Here is an 18,318-nt window from a genome sequence, read left to right on the forward strand (position 1 = left end):
GTGGTCCTGTGTGTGTGAGAGAGACTATTGGCTTTAGTTAACAGTTTTTCCGTCAGTTCTTCGTTTTAACTCGACTTTAGAGTTTCCATACTCTTTCCGCGCTCGTCTTCCTTGCCCTTTCTTTGTGTTTTGTATCCCAACGGCCTCATTAATCACAGATAAGCGGACAAACACATAGTCCAGTATGAATATTATGCATGTTCAGTACCGGGGGAAAGGGGAGAAAGGGAGGCTTGAGAGGCGCGGGACCACCCTCCTCATCCTGACGGGAAGTTGTTAGTTTAACCTGACAGGAAAGAATTCAGGAAACTTGGCAGTGAGCAACGAGAGAGAAGGGAAGAGATGCACACTCTCTCTGCATTAACCATTAATAAGCCGACTGTTTGTATTAGCATAGCTGCACGTTGAACCGGAGGATAACGAAAGCTTAGTTAGCTTGTTTTCTTTCAGGTTTTTTTTTTTTTTTTTTATTATCTTGACGTCTTCAGTTGTGTTGGTAGATATTGTTACCATTACCGGTAATTAGCTTGACTTCTTTAGGTCTTTTGATGGTTCTGTGTGTTGACTTGGTTTGGGTTCTCTTTGTGGTTTTGTATGCATCTGTTAGCTGCCTTGATGCATTTAGTATTTTGGCATTTTTGTTTGTTTGAATGAAGTGTTGAGCATTTATTTGCTTGGTATCTTTAGGTCTATTTTTCTGTTTTTTTGTTTGCATTAGTTACTTGACCCCTTTAGGTCTGTTGGTGGTTGTTGTTAGCTTGAAATCTTGAGGTTTGTTGGTACTCGTATTTAGCTTGATATATCAATTATTTTGGTCTAGAGGTGATTAGTAGGAATATATTACCTTGACTTCTTTAGGCCTATTGATGTTTTATTTTCTTTGCATTTCTTAGCTTGACTTCCCCCCCACTCCAAACCTTCCGTCAATGCACCCTCTTGTTTTTTTCCATCACCCCCACACGTCCTGGACCCTCTACCTGTATCAGTTACACCTGAGCAGGAAGGTGTCGTGTTACTGGCCTGAGAATTAGGGAGTCTGTTTGATGAGCTGGAGGTAAGGAGAGACTGGGGGGTGCAGGTAGATGTGGGCGAAGAAAGGATTCATTTGTGCGGTTGCTACTGAGGATGCCTCAATAATGGACACCTGGTTGTGTACATGCGGTAGAAGAGGAAAGTCACATATCATTTCTGTCATTAATACCCCTGCAAAAATGACAAATCACAGTGTAATATGCTTGCCAGGCCAGTTGGGGGCGTTGCCACTTTGTAAGGAAGCATGGGCATACCTTCCTCTTTTGCTTTTTTTACTTTTTTTTTTTTTTTATCCCCATCACTTTTTCATGTATTCAGCATCAACCTCTTAAATATTTTTCTCTTCAGGAATAAATGTGAATTACTACAATTGGACATCTTAATCAAACATGTGACATGCAAATTGGTTAATTTTTGAATACATTAGGATTATTTTTGTGACGTTTTGGTACATTCCCATTTATTGAGTGTCTTTGCGTTTTTGTGTGTGTTTCAGAGGGGAGTTGCATGGAAGATGTCTGGAAAACGCGACTGGACTCCATGGATGAGAAAACGAAGCACTCCCGTCTTGTGCGCTCTGGGCGCAGTACTGCTATGTTGCCTTCAGAGCTGCGCCTCTGTCTCTGGTAAGTAGATCTTTAGATTACTCTACAGTTTCCCATATGTTGTCAATATAAGGATAGTTTCTTTTTTTCTTTTTTCTTTTTAAACCTGGGTTTTCCCCTAACACCTGGCGCAGGGTAATCCTTGCCAAGGACAAAATATTCCGACTGGCAGGGAGGGCGTGTTAACGCGTCTGGCAGCTGCAACAGCAATTTGCTTGAAACTAGAGAATGTAATATCTGTAAAAATTGCGTGCCAATGTTGACTAACAAATTTCCGCCCCCGGCCCCCGCTCTACCATGTAGACGAAGTCCCCGAGTTCACCGAAGAGCCCAACTCTGTGGTGCAGAAGCTGGGAGGCAGCGTGAGCCTGCGCTGCTCCGCCCGGCCCGCTTCCGCCTCCATCAGCTGGCGCCTGAACGGCCGGCAGATAATGGACGGAGACCTCGGCGTGGCGCTGGGGCCCGCTGGCTTGTTCATCGCCACCCTGTCCAACGTGACGTTAGGCCGCTACCAGTGTGTGGCCACCACCGGGGTTGGGGCCCTGGCCAGCGTGCCCGCTGACGTCACCGCAGCCAGTGAGTAGCCACCCACGCAGCACACAGAGTACACTATGCTTTTTTTTCCCAGTTTGTCCAAAAGAATGTCCAAAAAACACAAGTTGTTGTATTTTTCCTTTAAAAAAAAATAATAATAATAATAAAAAATCAAAGAACCCACTTTTACATCCTGATAGAGTTGGCGCACCCCCCTGCAACCCTAAAAAAGCCAACAGAACACCTTTCAGATACTTTTAGAGCAGTCGGTCCCAAATTCTCTTTTTTTTTTTTTTTTTTTTTTTTTTTTTTAATGCCTTGCTCTAATGGGGTAGCGACTGCTGTCAGTGTATGCGAGGTTACATTTGATATGCATCCTGGGACTGCGAGGGCCCTGAAGCCGTGTAACCTGAAGCGCAGGAATGGAGGGGGGGATATATCAGGGGCCAGTCGGAACAGGAAGAGGGACCAAGACTTGGCGAGTAGCCTCCAACCCCCATTTGCTCCCATAACACCCCCATTGCCCTCCTGACAGCTGGCCCCCGTGATGAGGTTCGAACTTGTAGCCGTGCGTGATGTGATGCCATGCGTGAGGCTGTCAGACGCCATCATGATGAGGATGAGGAGGATGATGATGATGATGATGACACCAGGAGGCGTTTCAGGGCCAGTCGAGACAAGATCCCCACACAAGATGAGACCTGGCTATCTCCTCTCCACTTTCTCCTTCCTACCATTCCTTATCACTTTTGTCAAGATAGCAAAACACAATGCGGTATGTTGCAGTATTATTACACTGCACAGCTGCCCGTAGTGTCCTCATAGATAAATTGAATGTCGCTATCAAGAAATAAACACAAGGAAAAATGGTTAAAAATAACCAAATTAAACACATGCTAACCTATCATGAATGCCTCAGTGTTATACTCCACAGTCTCCACTTTGCTGAGTTATTGCTGCCCACAGTCCTCTGGATAAAATTAATCTTCCCACCGAAAAGTAAATAAGGAAGCTACAAGTGATCAAAATAGTCACGCACGTTTGTATTATGTTACCCTGGAATCAGCACTCAGTTTTCTTGCTCCCCGTAGTCTCCTTTTGGATAAATTGAGCTTCCTTCCTGAGAAGAAAATGCAAAAAACAAGACTAGAAATGACCAACAATAAAACATGAATATATAATCTTGGATGAAGCAGTAGGATCACAGTCTACAGTGCTGTGTTTTCTTGTGGTCCACAGTCTCCTCTTGGATAAAATGAGTTTCCTTCCCAAAAAGTAAATACAGGAAACACGACTAGAAACGACCAACATAAAAACGCACTGTGATCTCATCCTGGAAGTAGCAGTATCGCTTGACGGTGCTCTCTTTTCTTTATGCCCACAGTCTCCTCTTGAATTAAATTATTCCCCTTGCTGAAAAGTAAATGAGGTCACCCTGAATTCTGTCGTATTATTACGCTTCACAGTCTCCACTTGGAAACATTTCCCGACAAATAAAAACGGGAAGCACTCATTCTCCTCCATTGTCTCATTCTGACTGATGCATTCAGTGTAGCCTGGAAAGTGCCGCAAATTGAGCGTAGTGAAAATCAGCATTTACGGAATTCATTGTTAGAGGCAATTTAAAAAAAAAAAAAAAAAAAAAAAAAAAAAAAGGCTGACTCTAGTGACAATGTCATCATCCTCGGCCGTTGCTCCATGGAGTGTGCGTACGTGCCTGCTCCCATCTCGTTTTTTGTTTTTTTGGCTATGGGGGTACTTTGATTCCCGACTACCCTCTGGTGCTATGATCCATAAAGATGAAGGATTTTAAGCCGGGCCCCCGCCAAGCATGCGGGAGGTCCGCTCGGCTTTATGAACGCAATCAATCCTCCGATACACGCACGCACCTGAGAGGCGCCCATATGCGGGGAAGAATGTCAGAGGAGGAAGGTGAGCAGATATGAGGGAGGGGGCGGGACGGCTGTAAAAACACCCCCTGATTGATTTTGCAAATGGAGCGCTCACAGCACTTTAGCCTGACACGTCTTTGGCTGCAGTAAGGTGTGCGCTCCCGCATCATTCCTCCACGTTTTATAGCGCCGACAGACAGCAGGGCCCGGCGAGTAAATCAAGAGCCGTCTTGCAGAGAAGCCGTTTGTTCTTTGGCTTTGAGTAAATCACCGCGACGGGCCAGCAATCGGCCAAGAACAACACACCTTCCCGGTGTAAAGAATGGAGCGAGGTCGTGTTTTGTAAATGATACATCACATAGCTCTTCTGGAAAAATAATAGACAAAATGTGTTGCTTTTTGTCTTAATCGTCTCCATCTATCATCCCCTCCCCCCCCAAGGGGACTTTTTTTCCAGTCTCTTAAGAGCAGTGAGTGGCGCTTCCTCCCCGAACCGGGTCCCTGAAACCCTATAGCGCGGACACCTCTGACCCCTCCGCCAGGCCTCTGGCAGGGGGTTTAAGGGTTCAGGGGTCAGATCTGTGTCTGCAGACTGTGTGTCTGCGGGAAACTGGCGGCACATACACCCCCTTTCCACCCCCCATCCCGGTAATCCCGCTCCCCTCCCATGTTTCCCACAGAACGTGAGCCGGCCCCAGTGTAACGTTGGACAGGATTAATAACGACGACTTTGAGACTTTGCGAAGTCAAGTTAGCTGCAAGTAAAGCCGACGTTCAGCATGAAATCTTGCTCAATTGAGCAGAAATGACAGAAACACCAAAGTGATTGTGCTCCAACATTTTTTTTTTTTTCAGCCCTCACACCTTGCGAAACGATCTACAAAAAAAAAATTGGCATCATAACCCAGATGTGTGAAGAACACGGGTGATTATTGTCACGTGTAGGAGACTGCCAGAAATCTCCTTCGGCTCTTTTTTTTTTTTTTTTTTTTTTTTTTTTCGTCAGCCTTGAATGTGAGCCAGGCTCAGTATGATGTTTGACATTTTAACTTCAATGATGCATGTGTGGCTTTAAGGCTTTGGAAAGTCAACTTAACTGCAACTATTTTACAGCTAATTTTTTACTTTTTTATTTATTTTTTTGGGACACAATTCTTGGACTACTTCAGCCTACAAAAGCCCAAAAATATGTCATCTCCTTCTAAAGATGCCAATTGAATGTATTTGCACCATTTAAACTGGGCAGACCAGAGTACAAGCGATTGTTGTCACATGTAGGACGAAGCCAGCATAAATTTGTGTTTTTGCAAAATCAAGCGAGGCTTATATCCTTTTTCTTTGCAAAATGAGACCTCCATCGAACCCTAACCCTGTATGACACGGTTATTCAAACTGTGCTGCAACCTTATGTGACACCTCTGAATTTTCTTCTTAGAGCTGCGCGACTTCGAACCCGACGACCAACAGGAGATCGAGGTGGACGAAGGCAACACGGCCGTAATCGAGTGTCACCTCCCGGAGAGCCAACCTAAGGCGCAAGTCCGCTACAGCGTCAAGCAGGAATGGCTGGAGACATCCAAAGGTACCCCCCCCCCCCCCACACACACACACACACACATCCCCCACCCCCCCACGTTCCCCCATCATTCCCACTTCCCCGCTCTATCTTCATAATTTACTGGAATGCCCTCAAGTCGCTATCTGAGCCCATCATTAAAGCGCTGATAAGGCGGATTATCTCAAGAATGTTAAAACACAGCAATTGTGGCCTGTTTATTTTTCAAAGTATTTACGTTGAAAGTTGCCTGGAAGAGAAGAAAAGCAGCCGTGCTTTTGCGGCTGGTATGCTAATAATGCCTGCGAGCTGTAGCTCCTGATAGCAGACGCTTATCTGCCAGGAAGTGAATGTTTCAATGTGGACTCGAGGCTGCCACCCTCTGGTATAAACTAGTAGTGGAGCGACTCTTAACATTACGAAATATCCATCGAAAAAAAAAGTCTCACATTGTAAAATAAAAAAGTAATATTTACTTGAAAAAATAGTAGTTTTTTTTTCCATTCAGAAATTCTAAGTAAATTTCACAAGGAGAGTTTTGAGTATATTTTATCACTTTATTAAAGAAAAAAAGTTACTCAGGCATTGAGGAACAACCACCTCATGACCTTCAGCTTGGCAGACAGCTATTCTACCACCTGAGCCATGCCACTCTTTCTGTTTGCCAGTTGCCACTGTACTACTGCATTGCTTGCTGGTGTGTCCAAAATGGGACCAAAAGCGGATCTCTTGGAGATACAGGGATTACGCCTGACACCAGCAAAATACTAACACACAGAAGGAGTGGCTGTCTCCCAACCTGAAGTGTTGTGGTTTTTGTTCCTCAACCCATGAGTAGTTTTTTTTTTTTTTTTTTTTTTTTTTTTTTTTTTTTTTTTTTTTTAAATAAACCTTGTAAATTTTTTTGCATTTCTGAGTGAAAGAAACTTTAATTATTTTTCTTAACACATTCACTGCCAGCCCAGCAAAAATGCATCATTTGACGTCTTTTTACGTCCATGGCAGTGAATGAGTTAAGTTAATATTACTTTTTTTTTTGTGCAGTAGGAAGTTTCCACACCCTGCCGTTAAATATAGCCCGGCACGCTCACGTGAATCGGCCGCCGCCTTTGTTTTCACATCTGCCTCGCGCGTTAACATTCGTCCTTGGCCGTGATTGGTCTTTTACAGCTTTTTTCTCGCCTTGTGCAGGGAACTACCTCATCATGCCGTCAGGGAACTTGCAGATCGCCAACGCCACGCGGGACGACGAGGGCCCGTACAAGTGCGCCGCCTACAACCCCGTCACCCAGGAGGTCAAGACGTCGTCCTCGGCCGACCGCCTGCGCATCCGCCGTAAGTCGCTGTCAATAGTGAACGTCAATAGTTTTTAAATGTTGCGCACAAGTAATACACATTAAAAAAAAAAACTAATAATAAAACTAATACCGAAACTAACGAAAACTAAGCATTTATTAAATAAAACTAATAAAAACAAAAAAACTAACAGAACCACCCTGAAAACTAGCTAAATTTAATAAACAAACCTCAAAACGAAATAAAAACTAACCAAAAATGAAAAATTCTAAAACTATAATAACCCCACAGGACACATGTGGCGCACATGTGGCACGCACTTGCCAGTTTAGTGCGACGTTTTTCATTTGATGTTACCCGGCAGCCATAACTCTTATAAACGCTTGAACCGCATTCAAAGAAAGAAAGTGCGCACATTGTGATGTCAATTACAAGCAGGAAATCCGCCCCCCTCCTCCTCCCCCCAGGGTCCACGTCGGAAGCGGCCCGCATCATCTACCCGCCGGCGTCCCGCTCCATCATGGTGACCAGGGGCCAGCGGCTGGTGCTGGAGTGCGTGGCGAGCGGCATCCCCACGCCGCAGGTCACGTGGGCCAAAGACGGCGAGGACCTGCGCGTCCACAACAACACGCGCTTCCTGCTCAGTAACCTGCTGATCGACGCCGCCGCGGAAGGGGACTCGGGGACGTACGCCTGCCGGGCCGACAACGGCATCGGCGCCACCGTCGCCGCCACCGTGCTCTACGACGTGCAAGTGTTTGGTAAGAGTCACGAATTTGTCAATAAGTGTCAAGTTGCTGCACTTGAACCCATTTTGTTGACAGACATCTCTACTGTCCTCCTGTCCAGATTATGGATTTGTGTTTTTCCAGTGATTTTCCGCCTATGTTGTCACAGTCGCCCTCTTGCAGCTGGCTTGAGTTAAAGTCACGGCGCTGCAGTAATGAGCGCTCTCTGTTTTTCCCTTCCGATTCACAAGAAGTCAACCATCAACTCGGCCTTGACGCACACATGCGCAATTTAGTCTCCCTTGTTGGAATATGTTCACATTTTTGGCATACGTTCACGTTTTTTTTGGGGGGGGCGCAGGTTAGAACATAGGTGACAGTTTAGTTTGGATCAGGTGAAAGGTGTTTATATGGGCAAAAAAAATGGTGGCTGGCTGTTTAATATTCATGAGGTGAAAGTTTGTTGAGGTTTTACATGAAAACGGTTCATTTTCATCCACTTGCGAGAAATATTCTGTTTTTTCTGCATATTTTAATTAAGGACGGAGTGTTAATTTGATTGTGTTGTATTGATGGTAAAATGGAGTGCATTACTCGTAGTAGTACTGGTTTGCTGTGTAAAGATTTTTCCAGCATTCAAGTTAGTTTAATCTTTGAAATTGCATTTATTAATAAATATCGCTGGCATCAGGCAAAAATCTCATAAGTCACAATTTGATCAATTTTGGTCAGTCCACATGAATGGGTGTTATTTTACAATGTATTGGCTAATCTAAAGTGTTGAAAATGTCTGCTCTCTTTGATGATGATGTTAACTCATTCACTCCCAGACATTTTCATTGAAGCAACCCCCTTCGCTCCTGGCTCTTTTACTGGATTTTAACTGATATTTTAAGGCACACAGAATAGTGTTCTATTGCTATAAAAACAATATCAATTAAATTTTTCTAGAAAGTTCATTTTGTAAACTGGAGTAGCCCTTAATTGCTCAGAAATTAATCCAAATTTACTATAAATATAAACCATCTATAACCATTTTTTTTTTTTTAAATTCAACAATGACTTCTAAATCGATTATCCGCCCGTCTTTGTCCCTCCAGAACCTCCCCAGGTGGCCGTGGAGCTGCAGCATCAGGAGGCGGCGCTGGGCGAGACGGTGCGCTTCTCCTGCCAGGCGCGCGGCAAGCCGGCGCCCACCGTCACGTGGCTGCACAATGCCGTCCCCCTGTTGCCGTCGCCACGGCACCGCCTCACCTCGCGGATGCTGCGCGTCTCCAACGTGGGCCCGCAGGACGAGGGTCTCTACCAGTGCATGGTGGAAAACGGCGTGGGCAGCGCCCAGGCGTCTGCGCGACTCATCACCATCTCTACCGGTGGGTGACTCGCTCATTCGCTTGCCGCTGCGGAGCCGGCGTTTATATTGATGGATGTTTATCCCGATTTTGGTCCTGACAGGGATTCCGCCGAGGGTCAAGCTGCCCTCCATGTATCGCCCGCTCAGCCCGGACAAAGTTCTGAGGGAGCAGCCGCCCGTCAGGCCCGGCGCGGCGGGGGCCACGCTGCCTCTGGACTGCGCGGCGTTGCCGGGGCAGATTCTGCCCGCCGAGGCGCCCATCATCCTCAGCCAACCTCGCACCGGCAAAGCCGACAACTACGAGCTGACGTGGAGGCCGCGGCACGAGCGCGGCTCCCCCGTGCTGGAGTACATGATCAAGTACAGAAAGGTGTGAGGATCACATTTATGTATTGATTTATTTTTACACAAGAATCTGTTTGGAAGGTGAAAGCATTCAACCTTACGTGCCGCCTCATAGGTGGGCGGCCCGTCGGCCGAGTGGACGTCCACCATCATCCCGGGCTCCCTGCACAAGCTGACGCTGGCCAAACTGCAGCCGGACAGCCTGTACGAGGTGGAGATGGCCGCCAAGAACTGCGCTGGCTTGGGCCAGCCGGCCATGATGACCTTCAGGACGGGGAAAGGTACGTTAGCGACGGATGCTAGCTTCATGCTAACACACAATGCAAAACACTGTAAATGGGTTAAGAAAACTTTCGACTTTCAATTTGATTTCTCCACACCCGCACTTCAAATCTTGATGTTTTCTTTCAGGTCGTAAAGGACTGGGAGGTCATAACGATCTGCCCAAAACTCCCGCGGTTCCGTCACCAAACCTTTCGCGTAAGTGTCGCTCCAGTCGCGTACTGCACTAAATTGGATGTCCTTTTTGACTAACGTGCGCTTCTCTCAGTCTCTCTTTCACTTGTGTCTGCTGGATGAGCTCTCAGTAAGTGTCACTAACGTTAACGCTCATGAACTGCAACATTTCCATGGGAGTTAACGGGCCTACTATATTAAATATGTTCAAATCAACATATGCAATGTATTTGAAAACATAAGTCTTGTCTATTAGGCTCGATAAAATATTAATGTTTAAAAAATTCAATTACAAAAAGAACAAACAATTTAGGTTTTTTATACAGATTTTTTTATGATTTAAAAAAAATGCTCATTGACAATAATGTAAACAAAAATCAGATGAGGAATAAAATATAACAGACTAACTTCAAAAAATAAATAGCAAACAGTCAATCGAGAAACACAACATGTTCTCCTAAGTATTAAATCATAAAATTAAAAATTATTCTGTACTGCTCTTTTTAGGCTCATGTAGACATTTTGACATCAATTTGTAAAAGTTAAACATATTTTTTAATTCTCAATAATGCAATAATACAATAATAAAATTTTGTATTTAGTATCTTGTAGATATTCGAAGATTAAATTATTTAAAGAAATAATTCTCAATTTTAATTTCATAATGTTCCAAATGTTTTTTTTTTTCTTCAAAAATGGATACAGCATATTACCGTAAATACTTAGGTAGTTGTATTAAATTTGTGCTATTTTCTGTGGTGAAAGTACCACTTAAAAAACAACAAATTTAAACTTGCATTTAGGTTTTGACAATAGTTCATTTATATTAACTCTTAAAAATTCTGGTAATGAAATGTCTGTCAATTAAAAATGATCCCTAAAATTTTTTGTTCAATTCCCACGGAAAGGTTGCAGGAATGTCTTTTAACACTTTTCCTTATCAAACTCACAAGTCTCGCCCTCGTCTGTCCAATCTCATGTTGATTTCTTGACCCGCGGTTCCCCGACGCAGCTCCCGAGGCGCCGGACAAGCCGACGGTTTCCACGGCGACCGAGACGTCGGCGTACGTGACGTGGATCCCGCGCGGCAACCGCGGCTTCCCCATCCAGTCGTTCCGCGTGGAATACAAGAAGGTGAAGAAGGCGGGCGAGGACTGGGTGACGGCGGTGGAGAACATCCCGCCGTCGCGCCTCTCCGTGGAGATCACCGGCCTGGAAAAAGGTGGGCCGCCGGCTCCATCGCAATCGGAGGCGGACGAACGTTTGAAAGCAAACGGGGTTAAACGCGATTGTCCCCGTAGGAACGTCCTATAAGTTCCGGGTGGTGGCGGTCAACGTGCTCGGGTCCAGCCCGCCCAGCGCCCCCTCCAAGGCCTACACGGTGGTGGGCGGGAGGACCCATGAACGCCCCGTGGATGGACCCTACATCACCTACAACGAAGCCATTAATGAGACCACCATCATCCTCAAATGGACGGTAAAGACCAATTTTCAGATGAGCTCCTTCAAAATGACAACATTTTGGATTACGCTGTTCTCTCGTTTATCGCAGGCGTTACATTCCAAAAATTACCCGCCATAATGGAAATCCGCATTATGTATTTTTTTTTCAATTGCTTTTTTCGTTTTGGCATAATTTTTACTTTATTATAAATGCTTTTTCATTCATCATGTGTTCTTTTTTCATTTACATTTATTTTTCCATTCAGTGTTTTTTTTTTTACCTATTAAAGCACAGTACTGTATATATTTTTTCATTTATTATACATGTTTTTTTGTATGATTTTTACTTTATTATAAATGCTTTTTCAGTCATCTTTTTTCATTTACATTCATTTTTTTTCCATTAAGTGTTTTTTTTTTAACTTATTATAGCAGAATATATATTTTTTTCATTATACGTTTTTTTTTTTCGTTTTGGCATAATTTTTACTTTAATATAAATTCTTTTTTATTCATCACGTTCTTTTTTTTGTTTACATTCATTTTTTTCATTTTTTTTAAATTACAGCACAGTATATATTTTTTTCATTTATTATACTTTTTTTGGTATGATTTTTAACTTTATTATAAATGCTTTTTCATTTATCATGTTATTTTTTCCATTTAATTTGTTTCCATTGTTTTTTTTTATTTTTTTATTTTATTTTATTTTTTTTACTTATTACAGCATAGTATATTTTTTCATTTGTTTTTGTTTTTGTTTTGTTTGGTATGATTTTTAGTTTATTATGAATGCGATTTTTAGTTTATTATGAATGCTTTTTCATACGTTTTTTTTAGTCATTTTTTTCCATTAAAAGTGTTTTGTTCTTTTTTTTTTTTTTTTTTTTTTTTTTTTTTTTTTTTTTATAAATACTTATTACAGAACAGTATATATTATATTATATATTATTATATGTTTTTTCGTCTTGGTATGATTTTTAGTTTATTATGAATGCTTTTTCATTCATTTGTTTGTTTTTTTTCCCATTTACAGTCATATTTTTCCATTAAGTATTTTTTATTTATTTATTTTTATTTTATTTACTTGTTATACAGCACAGTATATATATATATATATATATTTTTTTTATCTCCGGAATGCAATGTTGTGGAGCGACGGGACAGACACCGTTGGAAAGTGATTTGATTTTTTTAATTTTTATTTTTCCCCGCCGCAGTACACTCCGGTGAACAACACGCCCATCTACGGCTTCTATATCTACTACCGGCCCACGGACAGCGACAACGACAGCGACTACAAGAAGGACGTGGTGGAGGGCGACCGCTACTGGCACTCCATCGGCGACCTGCAGCCCGAGACGGCGTACGACATCAAGATGCAGAGCTTCAACGAGAAGGGCGAGAGCGACTTCGGCAACGTGGTCATCCTGGAGACCAAGGCCCGCCCCCACCACCACAGGCCCGCCCCCTCCGAGGGCCCCGACCGCGAGACGGGCCGCCCGGGCGGCCGTGTGGCGCGGCCCGGCGACCTGCCCTACCTCATCGTGGTGTTGGTGGTCCTGGGCGCCTTCGTCTTCATCATCGTCGCCTTCATCCCCTTCTGCCTGTGGAGGGCCTGGGCCAAGCAGAGTAAGACGCCCGCGACCGCCCTTCGTTATGAGCTTAACGTCAAAATGGAGAGCAAGCAACATGACAGTTTTCCAAATGATGCGTTTCGGGGAATTTAGGGAAATGGCAATTTTAGAAATTCTGTCGCCCAGAAGATTGACCTTTATTTTATTTTTAAAAACTCATGAATTACGATGTATATTTTTAAAAATATGTCTTTATAAATGCAGATTTTAAAAACAATAAGTAATTGAAAAAGGAAAAACCTAAAAATTAACTACATTTGAATTACATTTTTTTTTAATTTAATGTACAGAAATGTAAAAAAAAAAACTGTCTCGGAAAGTCGAAAAAATTTGAATGGGTAATAAAATTACTTAAAGCTTTCCGAATACTGTCTAGAAAATAGTTTTTTTTTTTTTAATTACAGTTAAATTTAAATTTCATAAATTTTAGAAACCTTGTAGAAAGTTGTAGCTTGCCAAAATTTGAATTACGAAACGAATTATGAAACTTAAATTTAATTTAATAAAATTTTCAATCAAAACTTTCAAAAGACTTTCTAGTGGAAAATCTATAGATTTTCTTTTAATTACAGTGTTAAATTTAGTAAATTTTAGAAACATTTTGAGAAAAAATTTAGATTGCGAAATTATTAATTACTTTATTAATTTTAAAGGTGATAAATTAAAACAAAACACTTTCTAAAGCCTGTTTAGAAACATGTACATTTAGAATAATAGTTTCAAAACTTTCTAGAAAAGTTGTGATTTAAAAAATGTTGAAATAAATTTTAGAAACCTTGTATAAAAATGTAGCTTGCTAAAATTTGAATTACATTCTTAAATTAAAATTTCATAAATTTTCAAAACTTTCTAAAGACTTTCTGGTGGAAAAATCTATAGATTTTCTTTTAATTACAGTGTTAAATTTAAAGTTAGTAAATTTTAGAAACTTCTAGAAAAAATGTAGATTGCAAAATTATTCATTTTTACTTTATTACTTTTATTAAATGTAAAGTTCTTAAGTTATTGAAACAAAACATTCTAAAATTTAGAAACAGGTAAATTTTGAATAAAATTTTATATTTTAAACTTTATTCATTTATTTTCGAAGAATTTAAGAAATAATAAATTCAAAAAAATTGAAATACATTGTTAAAGTATTTAGAAACTTTCTAGAACAATGCAGACTGCAAATTTTGAAATACATTATAAAATTTAAACTTCATAAATGTTCACTTTCTAAAGATGTGCTGTAAAAACGTTGATTTAAAATTGTTGAATTAAATTGTTAAATTTAAAGTTTGTCGAAAACCAGCTTTTAAGCAGATGAGTGCCAACCGGTGTATTTCTTCTTCTTCTTCTTCTTTTTGTCCGTCAGAGCAAACGTCCGACTTGTGCTTCCCGTCCGTGGCGGCGCCGGCGTCGTCGTCGTGCCAGTACACGATGGTGCCCCTGCAGGGTGTGGCCCTGGTGGGGCGCTGCCTTGCCGACGGCCACCCGGCCGCCCCGCACGCCGTTTACCCTCACAACGGCAAAGCCCACCAGCAGCTGGCCCACGGGCAAGCGGGGCTCCACCAGGTACCAGCTTAAGACTTTGACGATTTCTCGGGAACGCTAACGAGCCTTTTATTGATGCGATGGCGTTTGTTTGTAGGACGACGCCGACATGGAATGTGACACGTTGTCACCGCAGGGACTCGCCAACGGGTACCACTTCTGCGCCAGGTGACGTTCGCGCGTCGGCCGACAACACTTTGAGGACGTTCGGACTCTTTTCACTCATTGGGTTTTTGCCCCCTTCAGAGATCCTGATCACAAGGAGCACACGTTGGGGTCGGCCGATGAGTCCTCGCTTCGGCTCCTCGGGTCTTCCCGGCACCTGGATGGTGAACAAGACGGGGACCAGGAAGGAGAGGAGCGTTCACAAAGTACGCCCTTGACACTTGTCATGATGTTCTCTCTCTTTTTTTTTTTTTTTTTTTTAAGCAATAACTTTATTTCTAAATGTCATTTCTTTAAAAAAGAAAAAAGTCAATTTTTTTACATTTTTGTTTTAATTTTCTTAAAAAACTCAATGAAAAACAATTATTTTTCATTATTGGTTGTTTCTAAAACATGTTTTAATCTTTTGTAATATATTTTTCCACAAAAATTCTTTCAAAATTATTACCATTTAAAAAAAAGAAGAAAAAAAAAAACAATTTCTCTACTTTGCTAATTCCTCGTTTTACTCAAATAACAAATTTTAGCAAACTTTTTTTAGACATTTCATTTTCTAACGTTTATAAAATTTTTATTTTTATTTATTTTTTTTAAATTTGTTTAATCTGTTTTCAAAAAAATTTCCTATAAGACAACATCAAGTTTTGTTTTTTTTTGGTTTTTTGTTTTTTGTCTGACCTTTAATAAACAAACATTTTATTTAAATATAAATGAAATCCTTAAATATTTTTTTCTTTAATAATACTGCATTTACAAAATTCTCATTTTTTCCCCCCTATTTTTTTCTCTACATTAACAAGCCTAAATATATCAGGCTTTTTTTTTTCATTTTGTAAATAAGTAGATGTAAATTAAAATAGGGAAATAAATTTTTGGGGGGGAAGAAAAAAAACTGATTTCTCTACTTCCTTGTTTTACCCAGTAACAGATTTACAAAAGATTTTGAGACAATTTCATTTTTTCATTTCATTTTTTTAATATTTCAATTTCATTTTCTAAATTTTATTATTATTATTAGGCTATTTTATTAAATTTGTGATTTTTTTTTAATTTTTTTAAAGGTCCTATAAGAAATTAGCAGGTGTAATAATAATAATAATAATAATAATAATATTTACATAATTCTAATTTTTTTCCTTTTTCTTTTTTCTTTTTTTTTTTCTAAAAAATGTTTTTCTCTACATTAACAAGCATAAATATATCCGTTTTCGTTCTCATTTTGTAAATAAATAGATATAAATAACTAAAAATAAAGAAATACATTTTCTTGGCTAATCCTCAATTTCGAAATTGACCATTTTCTTCTGAAAATAAAACATTCCATAAATTTGCAAGGGTGGAGCCATCAACAAGCCGCAACGTGCACATTGGCACACAATTTCCACAAAAAGAACTTTTGGCAGGAGGCGGCTTGCCAAGTTTAGTCGAGCTCGCCAAGCTGCTGTTTCGTTCACATTTCACGTGTGAGGACATTTTCGTTTTGAGATGATGCGCACCACACGGGTGACATCAAACCCCCCCGACGCCGTGCATGTGATTATTTTTAACGAGCCAGAAGTGGGAGCTGATCTGCCCAGTGGAGGATCTGTGACAAAAGTTTATTTTGTGCCTAAAAAGACCATCTGGCACCGCCGCATCGTCCACATCCAAAGTCCAATCTCACTTGGTAGGCTTGTTTCATAGTGAGTCATATGGCACCTTTTTTTTTTTTTTTTTTTTTAATCACTTTTAAAGATGAATTGAAGTATCCCTTTAAAGATATTGTTGAATGACTACCTTATTGAATAAAGTATCGATGCTAACTTTCAGTTTCTTATACTTTACTATAACGCAGTAAAATGACATCAGCATTTTCTGCTTTGTCTTCATGTTCGTGTTTTGTTTTGTTTTTTTGTTTTTTTGAGATTCCTCGGTGGGCCACATGTAAGCCGGGGAACTTCCATACGCTCATAGCTGACATTTTCCTCTGACCGACTTGACCTGACAGCTTTTTGTGTCTTTCTAAATGCAGAACGTGCGTCTTTGCCGGCCGTCGTATCGCTGGAAGAAGAAAGAATTTTCACCGCGTCAACAACGACCTCCACCGCCCCACAATTTGAAGACTCCATACAGGAAGCCACCCAGTGAAGCAACGTTCACGTAAAAAAAGAGAAAAAGACTGTTTCAAGAGAAATCTATTTATTTTTGTACCACAGATATTTATGTATTTATGCCTTTGTACATACTGTATGTTTGATAACTGTATATAAGGTTATTTTCATGAAAGAGGCTCTATTCGCAAGTTACACCTTTTTGTCATGTGTGCTATTAAATTAAAAAAAAAAAAAAAAAAGAAGCAATTTTTTTCCCTAATTCTAAAGATTTTTATTCAAAAATAAAACTTTTGAGGGGGGAAAAAAACAATTATATAGACGTTTAAGATTAAAGTTAGAATTGTGAATAAAAATGCAATCTTTATTCATCTAAATTATAATTTACTAGGGGGACGTTGGAATTTTCTAATTACTAGTACTAAAAAAAAATAAAAACAAAAATCTACAAAGCCATTTTTATTCACAATTCCAAATTATTATTAAAAATTGAGCTATTGGAAAATGGTTTCCCCTCTCAAAATTTTGATTTTCATCCAAACTTTAGAGGAAAAGTTTTTTCTTTTAAACCAGCACTTGTCGCATGGCTCATTCCCCCCCGTCTTCATGGATCCATCAGTAATGCTTTTTAGCGATTATGTATAGCAACAATAACCGTATCAATAACAAGCTATTAGCAAGCTTATGCCACATTGTGTGAAAAAGATGATATATTGTATAGGAGTTATTTATTTTTTTTCCCAAGTCACTCAACGGTATTGTGGACACCTATCAGTCGCCGATAAGCTGCATTCATCCCTGCTTCTTTACCAAAATGGCCGCCTGTGGCAGGTATTTCTCACGTCACTTGTTTTACAAGTATTACGCTTTTGTGTCAGCAAAAAAATGAAGGAAATTCACAGTGTAAGCCTTTCTTTGTCCGTGGGTGTGGCCGAAGCACTATTGCATGTAAATAAAAGCTTATGAAGTCGAATTGTGTGTTTGTGCGCGGTGCATTTTTCCAATTCTTCACGTTCTTTTGAGCGTCGCCACTGTTTTGTTTTGCAGCAAAAACAGTTGACAGCGTCATTTGATTCAAGCGCTGCGGTTGGCGTCGTTTTTGAGGGTTCCAGCCGCTCGGCTAACTCATCACTCGCTGCAAAAAGCCAGAGAACTGTTGACACACGAATGCTAGTAATTATGTCACAAGACACAAATTGAATCATTTTTGTTCAGGAATTTAGGTTGGCCGTACAAAGACTTATAATAAAAGCTCAAATCATTAAACTGGTAAATTGATTTAAGATTTGTATATTGTAATTGTTACATGTATGTATGCGTATATATATATATATATATATATATATATATATTCTCATTTTAATGTAAAAATAATTTTTCTATATTTTTACATTAAAATTTACTTTTTAATTAAATTAAATTAAATTAAAGGTTTCGATTTTGAAATACTCAAACTTAAGAATATTTGTGAAAATATTTACTAAATTTATTTTGAAAATTCCAGACAATTGTAAAAATGTTTTTTTTGTTGCAGTTTTTCTAATTTTTAAGTTCAATTCAAATCTATAAAAACATTTTTATTCACAATTCCAAATTATTATTATAAATTGAACTATTGGAAAATGGTTTCCATTTCCAAAATGCCATCTT

The 18,318-nt window shown here is 40.1% G+C and overlaps 1 protein-coding gene across 3 annotated transcripts in view; it reads left to right on the forward strand.

Moving 5' to 3' along the window:
• boc (BOC cell adhesion associated, oncogene regulated) overlaps positions 1 to 17,641 on the forward strand; it is a 49,412-nt gene extending 31,771 nt beyond the window's left edge. For all 3 annotated transcript variants that reach the window (XM_077509353.1, XM_077509352.1, XM_077509351.1), the window contains 16 exons: positions 1,529 to 1,658; positions 1,941 to 2,213; positions 5,499 to 5,645; positions 6,810 to 6,953; positions 7,382 to 7,675; positions 8,743 to 9,015; positions 9,098 to 9,366; positions 9,457 to 9,622; positions 9,753 to 9,821; positions 10,810 to 11,019; positions 11,099 to 11,274; positions 12,461 to 12,872; positions 14,235 to 14,434; positions 14,511 to 14,581; positions 14,660 to 14,784; positions 16,590 to 17,641. In XM_077509353.1, the coding sequence (XP_077365479.1) occupies positions 1,547 to 1,658; positions 1,941 to 2,213; positions 5,499 to 5,645; positions 6,810 to 6,953; positions 7,382 to 7,675; positions 8,743 to 9,015; positions 9,098 to 9,366; positions 9,457 to 9,622; positions 9,753 to 9,821; positions 10,810 to 11,019; positions 11,099 to 11,274; positions 12,461 to 12,872; positions 14,235 to 14,434; positions 14,511 to 14,581; positions 14,660 to 14,784; positions 16,590 to 16,705 (3,057 nt within the window). In that variant the 5' untranslated portion in view covers positions 1,529 to 1,546 and the 3' untranslated portion in view covers positions 16,706 to 17,641. The remainder of the gene's footprint in view (positions 1 to 1,528; positions 1,659 to 1,940; positions 2,214 to 5,498; positions 5,646 to 6,809; positions 6,954 to 7,381; positions 7,676 to 8,742; positions 9,016 to 9,097; positions 9,367 to 9,456; positions 9,623 to 9,752; positions 9,822 to 10,809; positions 11,020 to 11,098; positions 11,275 to 12,460; positions 12,873 to 14,234; positions 14,435 to 14,510; positions 14,582 to 14,659; positions 14,785 to 16,589) is intronic.
• Positions 17,642 to 18,318: the final 677 nt, after the last annotated feature.

Source organism: Festucalex cinctus, chromosome 20, assembly GCF_051991245.1.
Source record: "Festucalex cinctus isolate MCC-2025b chromosome 20, RoL_Fcin_1.0, whole genome shotgun sequence".
NCBI classification, from domain to species: Eukaryota; Metazoa; Chordata; class Actinopteri; order Syngnathiformes; family Syngnathidae; genus Festucalex; species Festucalex cinctus.